Consider the following 15,689-nt stretch of genomic DNA (forward strand, 5'->3'; position numbering starts at 1 on the left):
ATTAAGATGTATTCCAAAAAATATTTAGTTCACTCCACTGGTTCCAAGAATTGTTGGTTCCATCCCTGGTCTGTTTATTTTGTTTTTCACAAATTTGAAAAATGTCCCAGCAAATTCGCGTGGTACAATGCATCCAATGTAAAATGTACCAGGTTAGCACAAAAAACTCAATTAATCCTCAGAAGTCAATAAATACATAAATACTTCATTTAAATAAGGTGGACTTCGTGAAAAAGGCTAACACATGGCAGTGTAAAATTTGCCGGGAAAACCAAAATTTACTTAAAGAGTTCTTTCGAGGATCGGCAGCAGAATGCCGGGTTAAGGTGCAGCATCTCAATTTGGAGCGCGGAATGCAGGAAGATAAGCTAAATGCTTTATTTCTCACGGCAAAGCAGCAGCTCGAAGCGGAGAAAGACTGTCTGGATAACGAAGAAAACACTACACCTCAAAAAAATGCAAATAAATGGGCTAACTATGTAGACAAACCACTTGTACCTACTCAAAAGTCTACAGCGGAACCTAGAATAACCGAAGAACTTTCTGGCGAAATTTCGATGGACTTTAAGAAAACCAGGCGCACAGAACCACGGTCCTTCAAACGTTCTGCTGAAAATATGCCGTCAGCTAATAAGAAAAGTTGCTCTAAATGGAGCGATTTTTTGTAAATCTTAAAAAAATATATGTACCTCATGAAGAGGAATAAAATTCATTAAAAATTTAATTGTTGGTAGATGCTGACATTCTTTTGAATTTCTAATATATTAATACTAGCGTTGTAAATGGATTAAACTTATCTTTATTGAAAAAAAAATAATTTCATTATAATTGTTCAATACGTTTTATTAAAATCCGCTTCGTTCTTGTATTTGTGTAAATGAGTGTGAGGGCCAACATGTTCACATTCAAACTGAATACATTGCCTTGTCTTGCACTAATGCTAGAAAAATACAAGTTTTATGATCCGCTAAATATGGTTAGTTAAATTTCGTGTATTGGGGATTCACTAATCGCCAATTGGGCAACATGTTGGACATGCTTAGCTCCTTGTGCCCAAATTGGTTTGAATACTCGTGTACAGATAAGAGTTGGTTATAGTTAAGTGGCGCTTGGACGCGCATTTATCTTGAGAGAAATTGTAATTTTAGTAGCCGACTACGTGTATATAACCTATTCCCGCCGCTTAGGCACTGGCAGGAGTGCCTCCGGCACCCTCCTTCTTGGCCACCTTCTCATCAGAGCCGGTCTCATCGATGTCATTGGACTCCGTTTCCGTGCCGGGGGGGCCACCAGCCTTGCCCGATGACCTACGTCGCTTGCGGTTGACGCGCCATGGACGCATGGGAAACTTCATGGCCGGCAGCGGCTCCATGCCGAGCACTTTGTAGATCTGGCGGAAGGCAATGTAGCGCAGGAAAAGCTGTGCGGACACAGTGAGATCCTCGCGCTCCTGTTTGGTCAAGTCGAGAAGAGCGTCTGTGGGGTCCTTCTCGCAGGGATCCAGCAGGCCCGGCCCGTTTATTAGAAAGCCCGAGGATAAGGCCTCCATGATGCGGCGCATGCAGTCGCCGGGTGAGATGGGAAAGCCAGCCGACGAGATCACCTTCTCTACAAGGAGCTCCAAGGACCATTGAGGCAGCGCCTGCCAGGAGGCCACGCGCTGGCACAGATCCCTGAGGATGCGAATGACCATGACGCACGACTGAAGGCCTGTCGCTCGAGCCTGGAACCATTTTGCGTGACGCAAGTCAGCCAAAGCCTAAAGAAATATTCATAATTGGTTAAAGACTTTTCTAATTGGTTTTTAGGGATACTTACACGTAGACAGGGCTCACGAGCCAGGAATTCGGAATCGCCTTCACCATCTTCGCTGGTGGAAACTTCCCCAGGATTCGCATCGCGCAGCAAAGGCGAGGTGAGGGTAATCTTAACCGAGACAGCCTCGTCCAGCACAATTAGAGCGGCGTCCTCGGCGTTGACCTCCACACGGTAATTGACCTGAATTTCGCCTGAAATCAAGAGAGCAATGGAACAAAATGTGACAAGGGCGTTTTTGAAGGAAGCTCAAAACATCGAAATACTAGATTCGACTTGGAAAAAGAGACAAACATTGTGGGTGAAACAAAATTCCAGTGTGGGCCCGCAAACTACACGTATGTATACATTGTAAAATAGTGATTAGCAACAATTGAATATATAGATATATATTGTTCAAATGGGGACTTGATGCACGGTATGAAAAGCACGAATAATGTTTGTTTCTTCCCACGATCCTCGTATTCGCTCGGTTCCCAGCAAACAGGAGATTCGTTCGACTTGCGTGCTGGGATCGGTATCTCCGTTTGGGGCCTCGTAAACGGAATTGCAAGCTCGAGACTCGGACTCGGCGTCATCCACCCGTTGCAATTCCACTTAGAGCGCGCACTTCTGTATTTTACTGAATTTCGACTTGAACTATTAAACGGAATTATCTTGATTTGTTTGTTGGTTAGTTTGCATTAAAATATTGAACGAAATTTATGGCTGCGGGAAACGTTGACCAGACGTCTCGTGTTCAGTACTCCCCATTCACGGTGCGCAACGCAAATTTCGGTCGCAATTTTTGTTTGCATTTTTAGATATACATATATATTTTCTATATTGGACAATCAAGCTTGATACACACAATTCGGCCGCTTGCACATATATATGTATACGAGATTACAGAGTATAGATATATTTGCTTGGTTTCGAGTGAAAGGTGAGGCAGCACATCGGCGCTGCAATTTTGGCCCAAGCACTTGCATTCTAGTGTGTGGATCAATCGCATTGCTTCTTGGCGTGTTGTTGTGTTGTTCAACTTCTTGGCCAGGCCATCAAAGGACTTTATTTACACAAAGTTTCATCCGGAATCGAATCGAGGGCGCGCAAACTTTGTATAAATATATTCCTTTGGTTCGAATTTCAGTTGGTTAAGAGTTTGGATTTGACTGTTTCATCAAGGACACCACACCACATTAGACTGCAGGAGGCTGGACTTGTGGCACCGAGTCCGCGCTTGTTACCGTGACGATCCGCTGGTGGTGATTGGATTGGAGTGGAGCGGAGCAGCAGCAGCCGAGCGGGAAGAGGAGCAACCTGGGAGGGCTGAGCTACAGCTACAGATGGCTAACTGAACGACACACTCAAGACTCTAGACTCACAGAGCTTCTAGGCTAAGGCTCAAGGCTCGAGGCTCGAAACTTATCCTGCAGAGAGAGAAGCTGAAAACGGCAAATACGTTTTTATTCGCAATTAGTTGCTATGTTGGCTGGGGCGTTGGGCGCGGTTTGGCGGGCGTGGCAATCTATATCCACCGCAACAACAGGGCTCAACTCTAGTTGTCCTAGTTTCTATGTACAATAATTTTATATAGTTAAATTTGATTTATTTTGCTGACTTTTTCCACACAAATTGCCCGTCGAACGTGAACGTAATGAATAGCGAATGTGAACGTATCGTGAGTTGCGTGCGTTCATCTTGCATATTTAGCGCTCCGAAAATCGATTTGTTTTCGTTTATTAGTTTTAGTTGATTAGTTTGATCCGCTTCCAATTTGGCCAAATTCACCTGCACAAGTCAGTGTGAAATTGGCCAAGCTAAGAACGTGTTTATGTATTTTTGTTTTGATCATGATTCAGTGATGCTTTTCAGCCGCATTTATCACTCAAGCCATTTCTCTGGAAAAAGTTTTCTTCTGTTCCTCTTATTAGGACAACCAAAATGTCATTCAAGAATAGTGAAATGCAATTTCTACGTTGGCATCTGCCCCATCTCACTTACCTGCCACCTCCTTGAGTTTGTCGGGCAACACATTGGCCACACGCTGCAACAGACCCGAAGTCGGCTTCTCCGCGCAAAGGACGACTAGCTCAACGGCGTTGTCGCCGTGGAGCAGCAGCCCCTTGGCCAGGTAGCCCACTCGCATCACTCCCTTCAGGATGCGCACGACATTGCCACCATTGTCGGCGTCCTTGTGGAACGAGAAGATCTGATTGTCGCGTCCGTCTTTCTCCGACGGCTTGTCAGCCTTGTCCTTCTTATTGGCCGCTCCTGCATCGCTGGGCTGCTCGGCCAGGGCATCGGAGACCAATTTGAGGGCCCTCTCGGTGTGCGAGACGATGCGCTGGATGGTTTGCAGCTCTTCCTCCTTGGGATAAATCTCGGCGTGACGGGCAATGGCGTGGCGATCATCGGTGCTTTCCGGACGACGAACATTTCCGCCGGGCATCATGCCAAAGTGCGGCGGCGGTCCATTACCCATACGCCCAAAGCGCTGGGCACCTGCAATGGTAATTTGAAATATAAATATGTGCTCAGAATAATCAACCGTGCTCCAATTTAATATCTTATCTAACAAAAGGGAACAGACAGTCAAACTCGGCTGGCTATTGATCCTTATTAAAAGTGTGTATACATATATAGATTATATACATATAAACGCTTCATTTTACCTGTTACATACTTTACTCTACGTTTAACGAGTTTAAAAGTGCTATTATCTTTCGGCACTTTAACTGCGGTTACAGCCCTGCAATACTATTACGTAATGGAATGTGCTTCATTGAATAAATTTCCTAATATGAATGTTTATTCCTTTGCCTATTAAGCTTACCCAAAGGGGTTGGTTTAAGCTAGTGCACTGTTTAACCTCAAGTCTTATAACGTGTAAACTCACCTCCGAAACTACGTGACATCCAGTTGTTGTAGTCATACTCTTCGTTGTATTGTCGGTTCCGCTGCTCCTCCCAGTAGCCGCCGTCGTGATCATCACCGCCGCGATGCGAGGACATCATGGCCCGGTTAGCACGGGCCTCAGCCAGGCGACGCTGGCGAGGAGTGGGCTTGAAGTCGACGACTAGATCTGGCTGCACCTTTCGCTTGTACTGCAAGCGATGGCGACGGCCCTTCATGTGCATCTCTTTGGCATTCGGGTCGTTGAACTTACAATCGCATAGCTTGCAGTTGAAGCTCAATATCTTGCCCTCTTCGTCCTTGACCTCCTCAATATACTCGCCACCCACCGGCTTAATGTTGTCCGTGTTTTCGCCCAGCGAATCGTCCAAGTTATCATCGAGGTCTCCAGCTGCGTCGCTCTCGTTCGCGCCGCCTTCGGTCTTAACAACAGCAGCGCCGGCTGCTCCACCAGCCCCAACAGCAGCGGGCACAAAGTTGATCTTGCCCATCTTTTTGGGCTCTTCCGATGGAATGGGTTTGCCCAGTTTCTGATGCAACTTGACAACCTTCTGATGCTTGGCTCCGCGCACATGAGCGGCATATGCGTCCGTACCAGTGCATGTCACATCGCACAGCTCGCAGTGGTAGTTGTTACCACGATTTTGTGTAGTACTGGTGGCACTAGCAGACATCTTGAGCGAAGCCTCGCGTTTCTTGTGTTTCTGACCCTCTAGATGCTCGCGATAGGTCTGCGGTCCGGCGCACGAGATCTTGCACACTTCGCAGTAGTGCAGCTGCTGGGGACGTGGTGGTGCCTTAGGACGCATACCCCTTATGGCCGGAGCTCCCGGAATGGTGGGTCCCATCTTGCGCTGATACCAGTTATTGGCGCCGCCATTTGGCTTTTGGTTAGGATTGCCCTGATGCTGTTGGGCCACATACATGCTAGCCGCATTGTAGAGAGCTGTATCATAGCCACTGTAATTGTTGCCCGCCGGAGGAGCCGAACTAGGCGGCTTGGGACCACCATTCGACTTGTCCATCTTGCCCTTAACCTGATTTTTGACTGGCGGAGCCGAGTAGTGCGTTTTGCTGACCGAGGCTGTCGAACCGGAGGCGTTGTAGCTGGCCGACGATTGCTGATAGAATGTCTTGGAGGCGTCGTACGATTGCATGGCACTGCGGTAGTCGGCGTAACCACCGTAACCCCCCGCCCCTGGGCCGGAGGGAGCGCCAGCGCCCGCTCCTGCTGCTCCGCCGTAACCACCCTGTCCGGCGGCCACAGCGGCATTCTGATAGGCGGCCGCATTCGCGTAGGTGGCATTGGTTACCGCCGGGTACGAGACCTGGCCCGTATTGTACTGGGTGCCGCCGTAGTTAAACCCGGCGTAGTTGTTGTTGGCCATTGTCGTCGGTGTGCTGCAATTACGGAAATCGAATTTGTTTGACAATCTTTTTGCTGTTTAGTAGTTTACTATTGGCATTTGCATTTTGTATCAGTCCCCATTCCCACCAAGTGCTCTACTTACATTAACTGTCCTATCCGACTGACTGTCAATATTTATGGGACTTCGAATGCGGATTTATTCGGGAATTTATATGTGCTTTCCGCGTAATAGCCTGTTTATAGCTGTAAAGGCAAAGTGGTCTTAGTCACGTCATGTTGAAGAAGGGGCTCCCCCACCACTTTCCCATCCGTTTTTCATCTCCTTTTCTATATCGATTTTTACCCTGCAACTTTAGACGCACTTTTCGCGTGCCTAGTCCACATGTGAGTGAACACACGTGGCGAACTCCTTTCCAACGGCACTTTAGCTCAAGTTGCGCATGGCTAAATTACAGTTAATAGAAATTATAATTACCTCAATTCTGTTAAATAAAATTTTCCTTCTGTCTATATGCGCCGGTAATAGTGTGGCCGCAGAGTTATCGAAAAATTATACCGTTAAGACAGAAAATACTGTTTGTACCATTTTCCTTGTATACCATTATAAATATACCATTGCAATATATATGTTGTTTATTTAATTTAATAAGTTAAATATAACTAATGGGCACGGTCTATTATTTTTATGAAAAAGCCGTCATTTGTAGGATATAAGTAATTACTGATTTCATCATAAATCAACCTGAAGAATTAATTTACCAGTGAAATGTTGTGCAGGAGATCAGTATTCCCAAGATACCAAAAACTAACAAAAATAGAATCGCGTTGGTGGTGTGGCGTGTAAGGTACGACTATCGATTGTTTAACCGTAACGAAATACTATTTCTTCACCGAATATATTTAGTATTAAATATAATAAATATATTGGGAAATCACTACCTTTATTTCTAGTATTTTCTTTCGGTATCGCGTTTATCACGGTGATATTCAACCCACGACGGTCACACCGCACAACTCGTCCGTACCTCGGCGGTCCGTAAACAATATTTACTCGGTTTTCGGCTAAATCGCCAGAGAAACGCAACGGGAAATCATTTAAAATGCGCCCAAGTGCACCGAGCTTAAACGCAAAATGAATTGAAGTGAGTGCATCTGCCGCAGGGCCCAGAAAATTTCCCCCGACATTGCAGGCTGTACAAAACTGATACTGAAACACACGCACACAGACGCATAGACACGGACGTGGGTTTATGCCACCACCCGCTGGCCGCAAAAGTTGAAATTACTAATACTACGGTTGGCACGATGCTCCATATTGCCACTGGAGACATGTAAAAGTTGTAATCTTGTTTTTATCGCTTACAATATTTTTAAGTGGTTTCTCGAAAAAATACTACATTTTTGTAATAAAAAAACATCAACTTTTAAGTGCTCCACTTTCGATTTGAAATATTTTTTAAACTTGGTGCATTCATGAAGATGAAGCACTCGTCACCCGCATAAACGCGCAGCATTGCCAGATCGTTGGTTACGTGTTTTTCGCAAGCTATCTGGCAACGCCCGCCTCCCTCGATTTTCGCTTTGCACGCGCATTCGTGAAAATGGCGGCGTTCTGGCACCGTCGCTGCCAAATTTTTTGTACATCAAAATAATCAAAATAAAGCATTCTTCCAGTGCTCAACAATCAGTCCATGCGAGCACGCGGGTGTGTGTGTGCGCAGGAAAAACCGCCGATCGGGAAAAGTGAAGAAAAGGCATAGCGAAGCAAACAAAAGGCAACTTAGCGAGATAACACACACGCGACGACGACTGCAACGGATGCGCCAGGAGAAAGGCGACGATAGTGACGGCGAAGGCGAGTGCGAGTGAGCCAGCGCAGCACCAAGTCAGCGGAGCACCCGCTTTTTTGGTCAAGGTGAATGCGATTACCTGTGCGCGGCATCCAGGTGTCCGCAGCATCTGGTTTATGGCCCACGGTCGCCAGGTAGCCGGCGGTCAGGTAGCCCCTCCACCGCCTACCTGTTTCTCCACCGCCTCGAGCTTCATCTTGTATAAATACTAAAAGCGCCTTCCCTTGCATTGCAGTTCGCTTCTGGAGCGCACAGCATGCAACAACTCCGCCAACACCAACACAGGATGTGCGCAACTAGTTGATCGGAACAGGATCGCTCGCCCACACCACCACACAGAAGTCAAAGGAAGGGGAAGAACACACTCGCCAAAAACATAAACACCACACAGCACGATGAACACCAGCCAGACAGCTGCCGGCAATCGCATCACCTTCACCAGCCAGCCGCTGCCCAATGGCACAATCAACATAGCCGGCAATCCCGGCGCGGTCATCTCCACGGCCCAGCTGCCGAATACCACCACCATCAAGACGATCCAGGCGGGGATCGGTGGTCAACATCAGGGACTTCAGCAAGTGCATCATGTCCAACATCAGCAGCAGGCGCAACAGCAACAACAGCAGCAGACGCAATCCGTAGGTGCCACCCAAACTCAAACCCTAGTTATTAAATCCAACCACCATGCTGTCACCCTGCCGGCGGGTCTAGTCTCAAGTGCACCAGCAGGAATCGTAACCATGACCAAGACCATCAATCAGGTATCCATATTAAAGCTAAACCCAATTCGGGCACTAGGCGATCGCAACTCGGGCGTATCTCTCGTCCAAATCTGTTCCATATTTAAATCCCTTTCAATTCCTCGCTCGAATCGGATAGTAGTGGTCGCACACACTTTGGTTGTATACTTTTATTATGCTTTCATCTGTCTACCTCGCTGCCCGAAAATCCTTTATCCTTATCCAAATGGGGTTAGTCCCAGGCTTTCCGCTTTAAACAATGTCCTTTAGTCCAGGTACATTTCCTATAAACATCAATATGAATTCTGAAATTAATTACTGAGTCTACAGTCAATTTTAAAACTGTATTAAAGTACGTTTTTTTCAGTTATTCCAATACTTTTATTTAAATCAGAACTTACAGCAGCTTAATACTTTTTCTTATATAAAAGATATATCTTAAAATGGATGTACCCTTTTCCATTGCCGAAAACTTTCCAAAAGATCAAATCCTTAACTACTATTAAAAAAACACGAACTAGCCCAACCGCAACCTTATTTTACATAAGTTCCAAACCATTACATTTGTAGAACTATTGCTTTTAGTGCTCGCTTTCTATAGAACAAATATAGTAGATCACACGCCTTCAAATTTGGTTAGCACTGAAAGAATCGGTTAAACAACTTATTTCCGCACTATTTCGGATCCTTTGACGAGCGATTAAGTCAACTGCTGCATGATGTAGGCTAACTTAGAACCCCGCAAACCTTTCGATGCATCCTCTGGTCCAAATAGACTTTGAAAAGATTGATGAAATAAACTAGTGAACGATTGATAGACTAATGATAATGTTGTGTATTTCCCAGGCCGGTCAGCCGCTGCTCAACTCAATGCTGCCGGCAGGCGTGGTGGTGGGCATGCGCCACCAGGCGCCGTCACAGCAGCAGCAGAAGAATGTGCCCACCAACCCGCTCAGTCGTGTGGTGATCAACTCCCACATGGCGGGGGTTAGACCGCAGAGTCCATCGGTGAGTATGAAGGATAATGATGCTATTACTACGGTTGTTGTGGTGGGTTCTTCCCTACTAACTCACAGAACTCCCTAACCTAGCCACGCTCCTCACAAACAAGCATGTGCACAGCCCACCATTCACGCACACCATACACACCATACTCCAGCAGATGAAAACCGAGTATCTCTGTCTTCTCTCTCTACTTTTAGATAACTTTAAGCACACTTAATACGGGTCAGACCCCGGCATTGCTGGTCAAGACGGATAACGGATTCCAGCTGTTGCGCGTGGGCACGACGACGGGTCCGCCGACGGTGACACAGACTATAACCAACACCAGCAATAACAGCAACACGACAAGCACCACAAACCATCCCACAACCACACAGATCCGTCTGCAAACTGTGCCGGCTGCAGCTGTAAGTAGATACCAACAACAACAACATCAGCAGCAACAACAGCAGCAATCGCAACAGCAGCAACAAGCTACCAACACTACCGCCAGCACTAGTATTGCACTGCGCAAAACGATTGTCCGTACTTCATCCACAGTCCCATCCAGCAATAATAATAATAATAGTATCAATGCCACCACCACCACCAACACCACCAATACCAACAACAACAACAAACCCGCTACTAACCACCAACAGCAGCAACAGAAGCTCCAACAGCAGCAACATCTGAAGGCCCAGCAGCAACAGAAACAGCAACAGGCATCCGCTGCCGCTGCTGCTGCAGCAGCTGCCGCCAATGTGGCAGCCACCATAAAGATCAAGCAAAACGTAAAGAGAAGCCAGCAGGATATACTCCTACTCGAACATTTTTTTGCTCTTCTCTCCTCTGTTCTCCTTTGTCTGTTATGCATTTGGATTTGATCTTATTTATATAACTACTACGCTTCAGTTCCGTTTTGGTTCGTCACAATCGAACACTTCATTTTGATTTATCCAGAATACTTTCATATATGAGTGCATATATAATATATATATGTAAATGTACTGCATGCTGCGTTGTGTAACTGTCTGTGTATTTTCGATACTCCTTATTTCGATTCGATTTAGTTATATGCGCTGTACACGAGTTGCTGTTCCAGGCCAAACATAATGTAATAGGCCTGGCTTGGCTATTGGCTATCGGGTTGCCCCAGGCTTACCAACGATGTGTGCTGGGCTGTTGTCTTATTCCTAAAGGATTCGTTCTTGATTAATATTTTCTAACCGATTCTAATTATCTAAACCGAAATATGTGAATTAACCATATTCCTTTGCAAGGCAATTATTTTATCTACAGCATTAAATATAGTCATTATATTTTATTTTCCCAATTTTTAGATGAGTTTAGTTTACCTAATGTCGTGTACTGAAATGTAATTACCTTATTCAAACTATAAATCTTTGTGTTTCCGAAAGAAATGAACCTTGCTTTTTAGGGCATTTTACTATAATGTAACCAGTTCACCTCATTATCCATGTCCCAGCCATAGCCCTGCCCCCTGCACACATAATTGGAAACCAGGACCCTAACCAATTTATCCTGAAAAAAGAACCGTCATCCATCTTTATTCCGCTATGAAATATTTTTAATAATTATTCTAACGCTTTTTGGTCTTAATTTTGCACTACTATATTTGACTTCAATTTATTTAAACAAATGAATAACTCATTTTCCTTTTTTTTGCTGCAGTCTATGACCAACACGACCGCCACCAGCAACATTATTGTCAATTCGGTGGCCAGCAGTGGATATGCAAACTCATCGCAACCGCCGCACCTTACGCAATTAAATGCGCAGGCGCCACAACTGCCGCAGATTACTCAGATCCAAACAATACCGGCCCAGCAGTCTCAGCAGCAGGTGAACAATGTAAGCTCCGCGGGAGGAACGGCAACGGCGGTCAGCAGTACGACGGCAGCGACGACGACGCAGCAGGGCAATACCAAAGAAAAGTGTCGCAAGTTTCTAGCCAATTTAATCGAATTGTCGACACGGGAACCGAAGCCGGTGGAGAAAAATGTGCGTACCCTCATCCAGGAGCTGGTCAACGCGAATGTCGAGCCGGAGGAGTTTTGTGACCGCCTGGAGCGCTTGCTCAACGCCAGCCCGCAGCCGTGTTTGATTGGATTCCTTAAGAAGAGTTTGCCTCTGCTTCGACAAGCACTATACACGAAGGAGCTGGTTATCGAAGGCATTAAACCTCCGCCGCAGCACGTTCTCGGCCTGGCCGGACTATCTCAACAGTTGCCTGTAAGTCTACCAAGCCCTCTGATTTTTGGAGTTTTTATTAATTCTCTGTTTCTGTTCTTTCTGTTTTAGAAAATCCAAGCGCAAATCCGTCCAATCGGTCCCAGTCAGACAACGACCATTGGACAGACGCAGGTGCGTATGATAACGCCGAACGCCTTGGGCACGCCGCGGCCCACCATTGGCCACACCACGATATCGAAGCAGCCGCCAAACATTCGGCTGCCTACGGCCCCGCGTCTTGTCAATACAGGAGGAATTCGCACCCAGATACCCTCGCTGCAGGTGCCTGGACAGGCGGTAAGTTTAAATTTATCTTATCAATTTGTTCTCATATATCCCATTTGCATTTGATAACTTTTGATCTGAAAAACCTTTTAATAGGGGCGTTTTCAGTCTTGAGCTAATCAATGATTTTAACCTTCTTACAGGCTATTTATTTATATTTGATAAAAACTCTGCCTCTATCGATATTAGATAAATTAAACATATACATATTAATTTGCAGAATATTGTGCAAATACGAGGACCGCAGCATGCTCAGCTGCAGCGCACGGGATCGGTCCAGATCCGGGCCACCAGTCGTCCGCCAAACAGTGTGCCCACCGCGAACAAACTCACTGCCGTCAAGGTGGGACAGACGCAAATCAAAGCGATTACGCCCAGCCTGCATCCACCCTCGCTGGCGGCCATCTCTGGGGGACCACCGCCGACGCCCACGCTGTCTGTTTTGTCTACGTTGAACTCCGCCTCGACCACATCGCTGCCGATACCGTCGCTACCCACGGTCCACCTTCCTCCCGAAGCTCTTCGAGCCCGTGAGCAGATGCAAAATTCACTGAACCACAACAACAATCACTTTGAAGCTAAACTGGTGGAGATTAAGGCGCCCTCTCTGCATCCTCCTCACATGGAGCGGATCAACGCATCGCTCACACCAATTGGAGCCAAGACGATGGCAAGGCCGCCGCCCCCGATCAGCAAGTCGATAGGGAAAAAGAAACGCGACGCCATGGAAATGGACGCCAAATTGAACACATCGAGCGGAGCATTGGCGTCAGCTGCCAACTCGTTTTTCCAGCAGAGCTCCATGTCCTCGATGTACGGTGACGATGATATCAACGATGTGGCCGCCATGGGTGGTGTTAATTTGGCGGAGGAGTCGCAGCGGATTCTTGGCTGCACGGAAAACATCGGCACCCAGATTCGTTCCTGCAAAGACGAGGTATTTCTCAATCTGCCCTCCCTGCAAGCCAGAATACGGGCAATTACTTCGGAGGCGGGACTGGATGAGCCGTCGCAGGATGTGGCCGTTCTGATATCGCACGCCTGTCAGGAGCGACTGAAGAACATCGTTGAGAAGTTGGCTGTGATAGCGGAGCACCGCATTGATGTCATCAAGGTATGTTGAAATTTCTTTTATTTTTCAAGAAAAGTATTGATTAATTATTTATAACAGTTGGATCCACGCTACGAGCCCGCCAAGGATGTGCGCGGCCAGATCAAGTTCCTGGAGGAGCTGGACAAGGCCGAGCAGAAACGACACGAGGAACTGGAGCGTGAGATGCTGCTGCGGGCAGCCAAGTCACGCTCGAGGGTAGAGGATCCCGAGCAGGCCAAGATGAAGGCGAGGGTGTGTTCGCAATCGCCTCTTCCTGTAGCCGTTTACTCAAGACCTTCTCTTATTGTTTAGGCCAAGGAGATGCAACGCGCCGAAATGGAGGAATTGCGTCAACGAGATGCCAATCTGACGGCGCTGCAGGCGATTGGACCTCGAAAAAAACTCAAGCTGGATGGCGAAGCAGTCAGTTCGGGAGCGGTATGTATTGTTTAATCATTCTTAAAGATAGTGTCCTTAAATGTAGGCTAGTTGACTCCCAGAACGGTTATTAATTAAGCTGTGTTATTCCAAAAAGGGTTCAAGTGGCGGCGGAGTGCTAAGCAGCTCGGGATCTGCGCCGACGACGTTACGGCCTCGTATAAAACGTGTGAACCTGCGCGACATGCTCTTTTACATGGAGCAAGAGCGCGAGTTCTGTCGCAGTTCCATGCTGTTCAAGACATACCTCAAGTGATCGCTGCTGTTGCCCCTCAATCGCACCGTCTTCTCCTCGCCGATCCTCCTACTCCGTGGACTGTCGTCGTTGTTGTGTATTCAGCTTTACGATTTCATCCATTTGCAATATAATTTAGCCTCAAATTTAACTGCGTCGCGTCTCCCCTGTTGTTTCTTTTTAGTTAGGCGGCTCTATTTAATTTCTATTTTTACTTTTACTTACATAAATTCCTAAATTCTAATCGTATTTGATTTTAAGCCTAATTTAAAGCTCGTTTATTTTCCCAATAAATTGTCTGTAAAACTTAAACCAAACCAATCCAAAAACAAAACATAACCAGAGTAACGTAAACTAAACGAAGAGAATAAAATAATAGAGAGGAAAGTAAAAGAAAAGAGAACGCGCAGTCAGCGGGCGTTTGATTTGTAATTTGTAACATAATAATGTTTGCATCAACTGCATTGACGGCCTTATCTAAACGATATAAACATAATTATTAATATTTAAATTTTTAGCTTAGTTTGTTAAACGAAAACGAAGCATAAATCCTAGATATTAAGTAAAAAGAAAGCGCGCGCGCGAAGAGAAATCGAAACCGAATTACAGATAAATGGTTTTTAAAACCAGAAAACCGAAACAAGTTCAGCAACAGCAAAACAGAAGAACACATCAAAAACAGAACCGCAAAAAATATCAATTTAAACATACATTGAATTAGTTCTAGTTGTTTAAAAAAGTAAAAGATGTAATTTTTAATTACCTATATTGTATAAACGGAAATCAATCGTTAGGCAAGACCACTACAAACCCAACAAATTGTAAATACATGCTAGGCTACGATTTTTCAAATAGATAACTAGGTAAAAACGCAAACGTAATTAACAAATTATCGATGGCTAGGAACGATGCGAACGCAGACACCTTGGCACACCGAGATAAAATATGTTTTTAAGAGTGACGCTCGTTCATCCATCAAGAAACACGGTTCTTTAGGCTTCATAGATCCGTAACTCCCCTAATCCAATCTGGACTACACACAAAATAGACAAATTTTATACAATTAGCCCGATAAATCTTGTAAAATAAAGTCCCATAAAAAATATAACAAATAAATTGACAACAATTAATGTATTTCAGTAAAACTAAGCAAAAAATTGAACCATTCTAAAAAAATTCTTTGTGTGTATAAATTAATATGATAAACAAAAAGCAGACGCAACCATAAACAGCGCATAGTTTGGTAAGCATATAACTGAATATATATACATATATATATATATGTATATTATTATTATTATGTTTTAACATTAAGCAAAAAATAAATGAAAAAATACAGAAAACTTCAACTGAGCACTGAGAATTATTAGTTGGGAAAACGCAGAATTTATTTAAGTGCGCAGTGTTTTCTTATGCAAGTTATTATTTTATGTCGTATGGAATGTGTAACGGTATCTCAGTTAATTAGCTAGTTAAATCATTACAATTTATGTAGTTGAATTAATTAATTTTATTGATATTTTTATATTCATTTATTATGTTAATTAATCTTACTGAAATTTGGTGTAGCCCCCATAGAATGAAAATCTAACACAAAATAAACAGAACCAAATTCAAGTTTGGATTCAACCAGAAACCCATAAAAAATTGGCAATTTTCTTAATATTTTTGTACGATTTCTTTTCGTAATTACTTTAAAATTGAAATCGTGAAACTCAAGTTGGCA

At 45.0% G+C, this 15,689-nt stretch overlaps 3 protein-coding genes across 12 annotated transcripts; 2 read left to right on the forward strand and 1 right to left on the reverse strand.

Moving 5' to 3' along the window:
- Positions 1 to 28: 28 nt before the first annotated feature.
- Positions 29 to 724, forward strand: LOC122615507 (MRN complex-interacting protein). The gene is made up of 2 exons (XM_043790441.1): positions 29 to 152; positions 219 to 724. Exons 1-2 carry the CDS (start codon positions 102 to 104, stop codon positions 666 to 668), a joined length of 501 nt encoding a protein of 166 aa, XP_043646376.1. The 5' UTR covers positions 29 to 101; the 3' UTR covers positions 669 to 724.
- Positions 725 to 822: 98 nt separating this feature from the next.
- LOC122615505 (zinc finger RNA-binding protein) lies at positions 823 to 6,860 on the reverse strand. Of its 5 annotated transcripts, none has more exons than XM_043790437.1 (6): positions 6,842 to 6,860; positions 6,225 to 6,325; positions 4,697 to 6,114; positions 3,802 to 4,302; positions 1,819 to 2,009; positions 823 to 1,759 (listed from the first exon to the last, which is right to left on the reverse strand). In XM_043790437.1, exons 3-6 carry the CDS (start codon positions 6,099 to 6,101, stop codon positions 1,184 to 1,186), a joined length of 2,673 nt encoding a protein of 890 aa, XP_043646372.1. In that variant the 5' UTR covers positions 6,102 to 6,114; positions 6,225 to 6,325; positions 6,842 to 6,860; the 3' UTR covers positions 823 to 1,183. The 5 variants fall into 5 exon arrangements, 4 of the variants coding, with proteins under 4 accessions (XP_043646372.1, XP_043646371.1, XP_043646373.1 ...); XM_043790436.1 differs by lacking the exon at positions 6,842 to 6,860 and adding an exon at positions 6,558 to 6,646; XM_043790438.1 differs by lacking the exon at positions 6,842 to 6,860 and adding an exon at positions 6,426 to 6,444.
- A 213-nt stretch (positions 6,861 to 7,073) lies between these two features.
- LOC122616615 (transcription initiation factor TFIID subunit 4) lies at positions 7,074 to 15,075 on the forward strand. Of its 6 annotated transcripts, none has more exons than XM_043792139.1 (11): positions 7,074 to 7,224; positions 7,746 to 7,997; positions 8,168 to 8,693; positions 9,519 to 9,680; positions 9,875 to 10,084; positions 11,352 to 11,912; positions 11,982 to 12,209; positions 12,418 to 13,311; positions 13,369 to 13,542; positions 13,603 to 13,728; positions 13,826 to 15,075. In XM_043792139.1, exons 3-11 carry the CDS (start codon positions 8,328 to 8,330, stop codon positions 13,982 to 13,984), a joined length of 2,880 nt encoding a protein of 959 aa, XP_043648074.1. In that variant the 5' UTR covers positions 7,074 to 7,224; positions 7,746 to 7,997; positions 8,168 to 8,327; the 3' UTR covers positions 13,985 to 15,075. The 6 variants fall into 6 exon arrangements, with proteins under 6 accessions (XP_043648074.1, XP_043648075.1, XP_043648076.1 ...); XM_043792140.1 differs by having other exon boundaries at positions 7,076 to 7,224; positions 7,757 to 7,997; XM_043792141.1 differs by lacking the exon at positions 7,746 to 7,997 and having other exon boundaries at positions 7,090 to 7,224.
- Positions 15,076 to 15,689: the final 614 nt, after the last annotated feature.

Source organism: Drosophila teissieri, chromosome 3L (assembly GCF_016746235.2).
Source record: "Drosophila teissieri strain GT53w chromosome 3L, Prin_Dtei_1.1, whole genome shotgun sequence".
Lineage (NCBI taxonomy): Eukaryota > Metazoa > Arthropoda > Insecta > Diptera > Drosophilidae > Drosophila > Drosophila teissieri.

Bases quoted from the DNA above. Each gene is read 5' to 3' on its own strand.
- LOC122615507 (XM_043790441.1), top strand. From the start codon at position 102: ATGTCCCAGCAAATTCGCGTGGTACAATGCATCCAATGTAAAATGTAC. The intron at 153-218 runs GTTAGCACAAAA...CATTTAAATAAG, and splicing joins TCCAATGTAAAATGTACCAG to GTGGACTTCGTGAAAAAGGC.
- LOC122615505 (XM_043790437.1), bottom strand. From the start codon at position 6,101: ATGGCCAACAACAACTACGCCGGGTTTAACTACGGCGGCACCCAGTAC. The intron at 4,303-4,696 runs GTGAGTTTACAC...TTACCATTGCAG, and splicing joins GATGTCACGTAGTTTCGGAG to GTGCCCAGCGCTTTGGGCGT. The intron at 2,010-3,801 runs GTAAGTGAGATG...TCTTGATTTCAG, and splicing joins CAAACTCAAGGAGGTGGCAG to GCGAAATTCAGGTCAATTAC.
- LOC122616615 (XM_043792139.1), top strand. From the start codon at position 8,328: ATGAACACCAGCCAGACAGCTGCCGGCAATCGCATCACCTTCACCAGC. The intron at 12,210-12,417 runs GTAAGTTTAAAT...ATTAATTTGCAG, and splicing joins TGCAGGTGCCTGGACAGGCG to AATATTGTGCAAATACGAGG. The intron at 13,729-13,825 runs GTATGTATTGTT...TATTCCAAAAAG, and splicing joins AAGCAGTCAGTTCGGGAGCG to GGTTCAAGTGGCGGCGGAGT.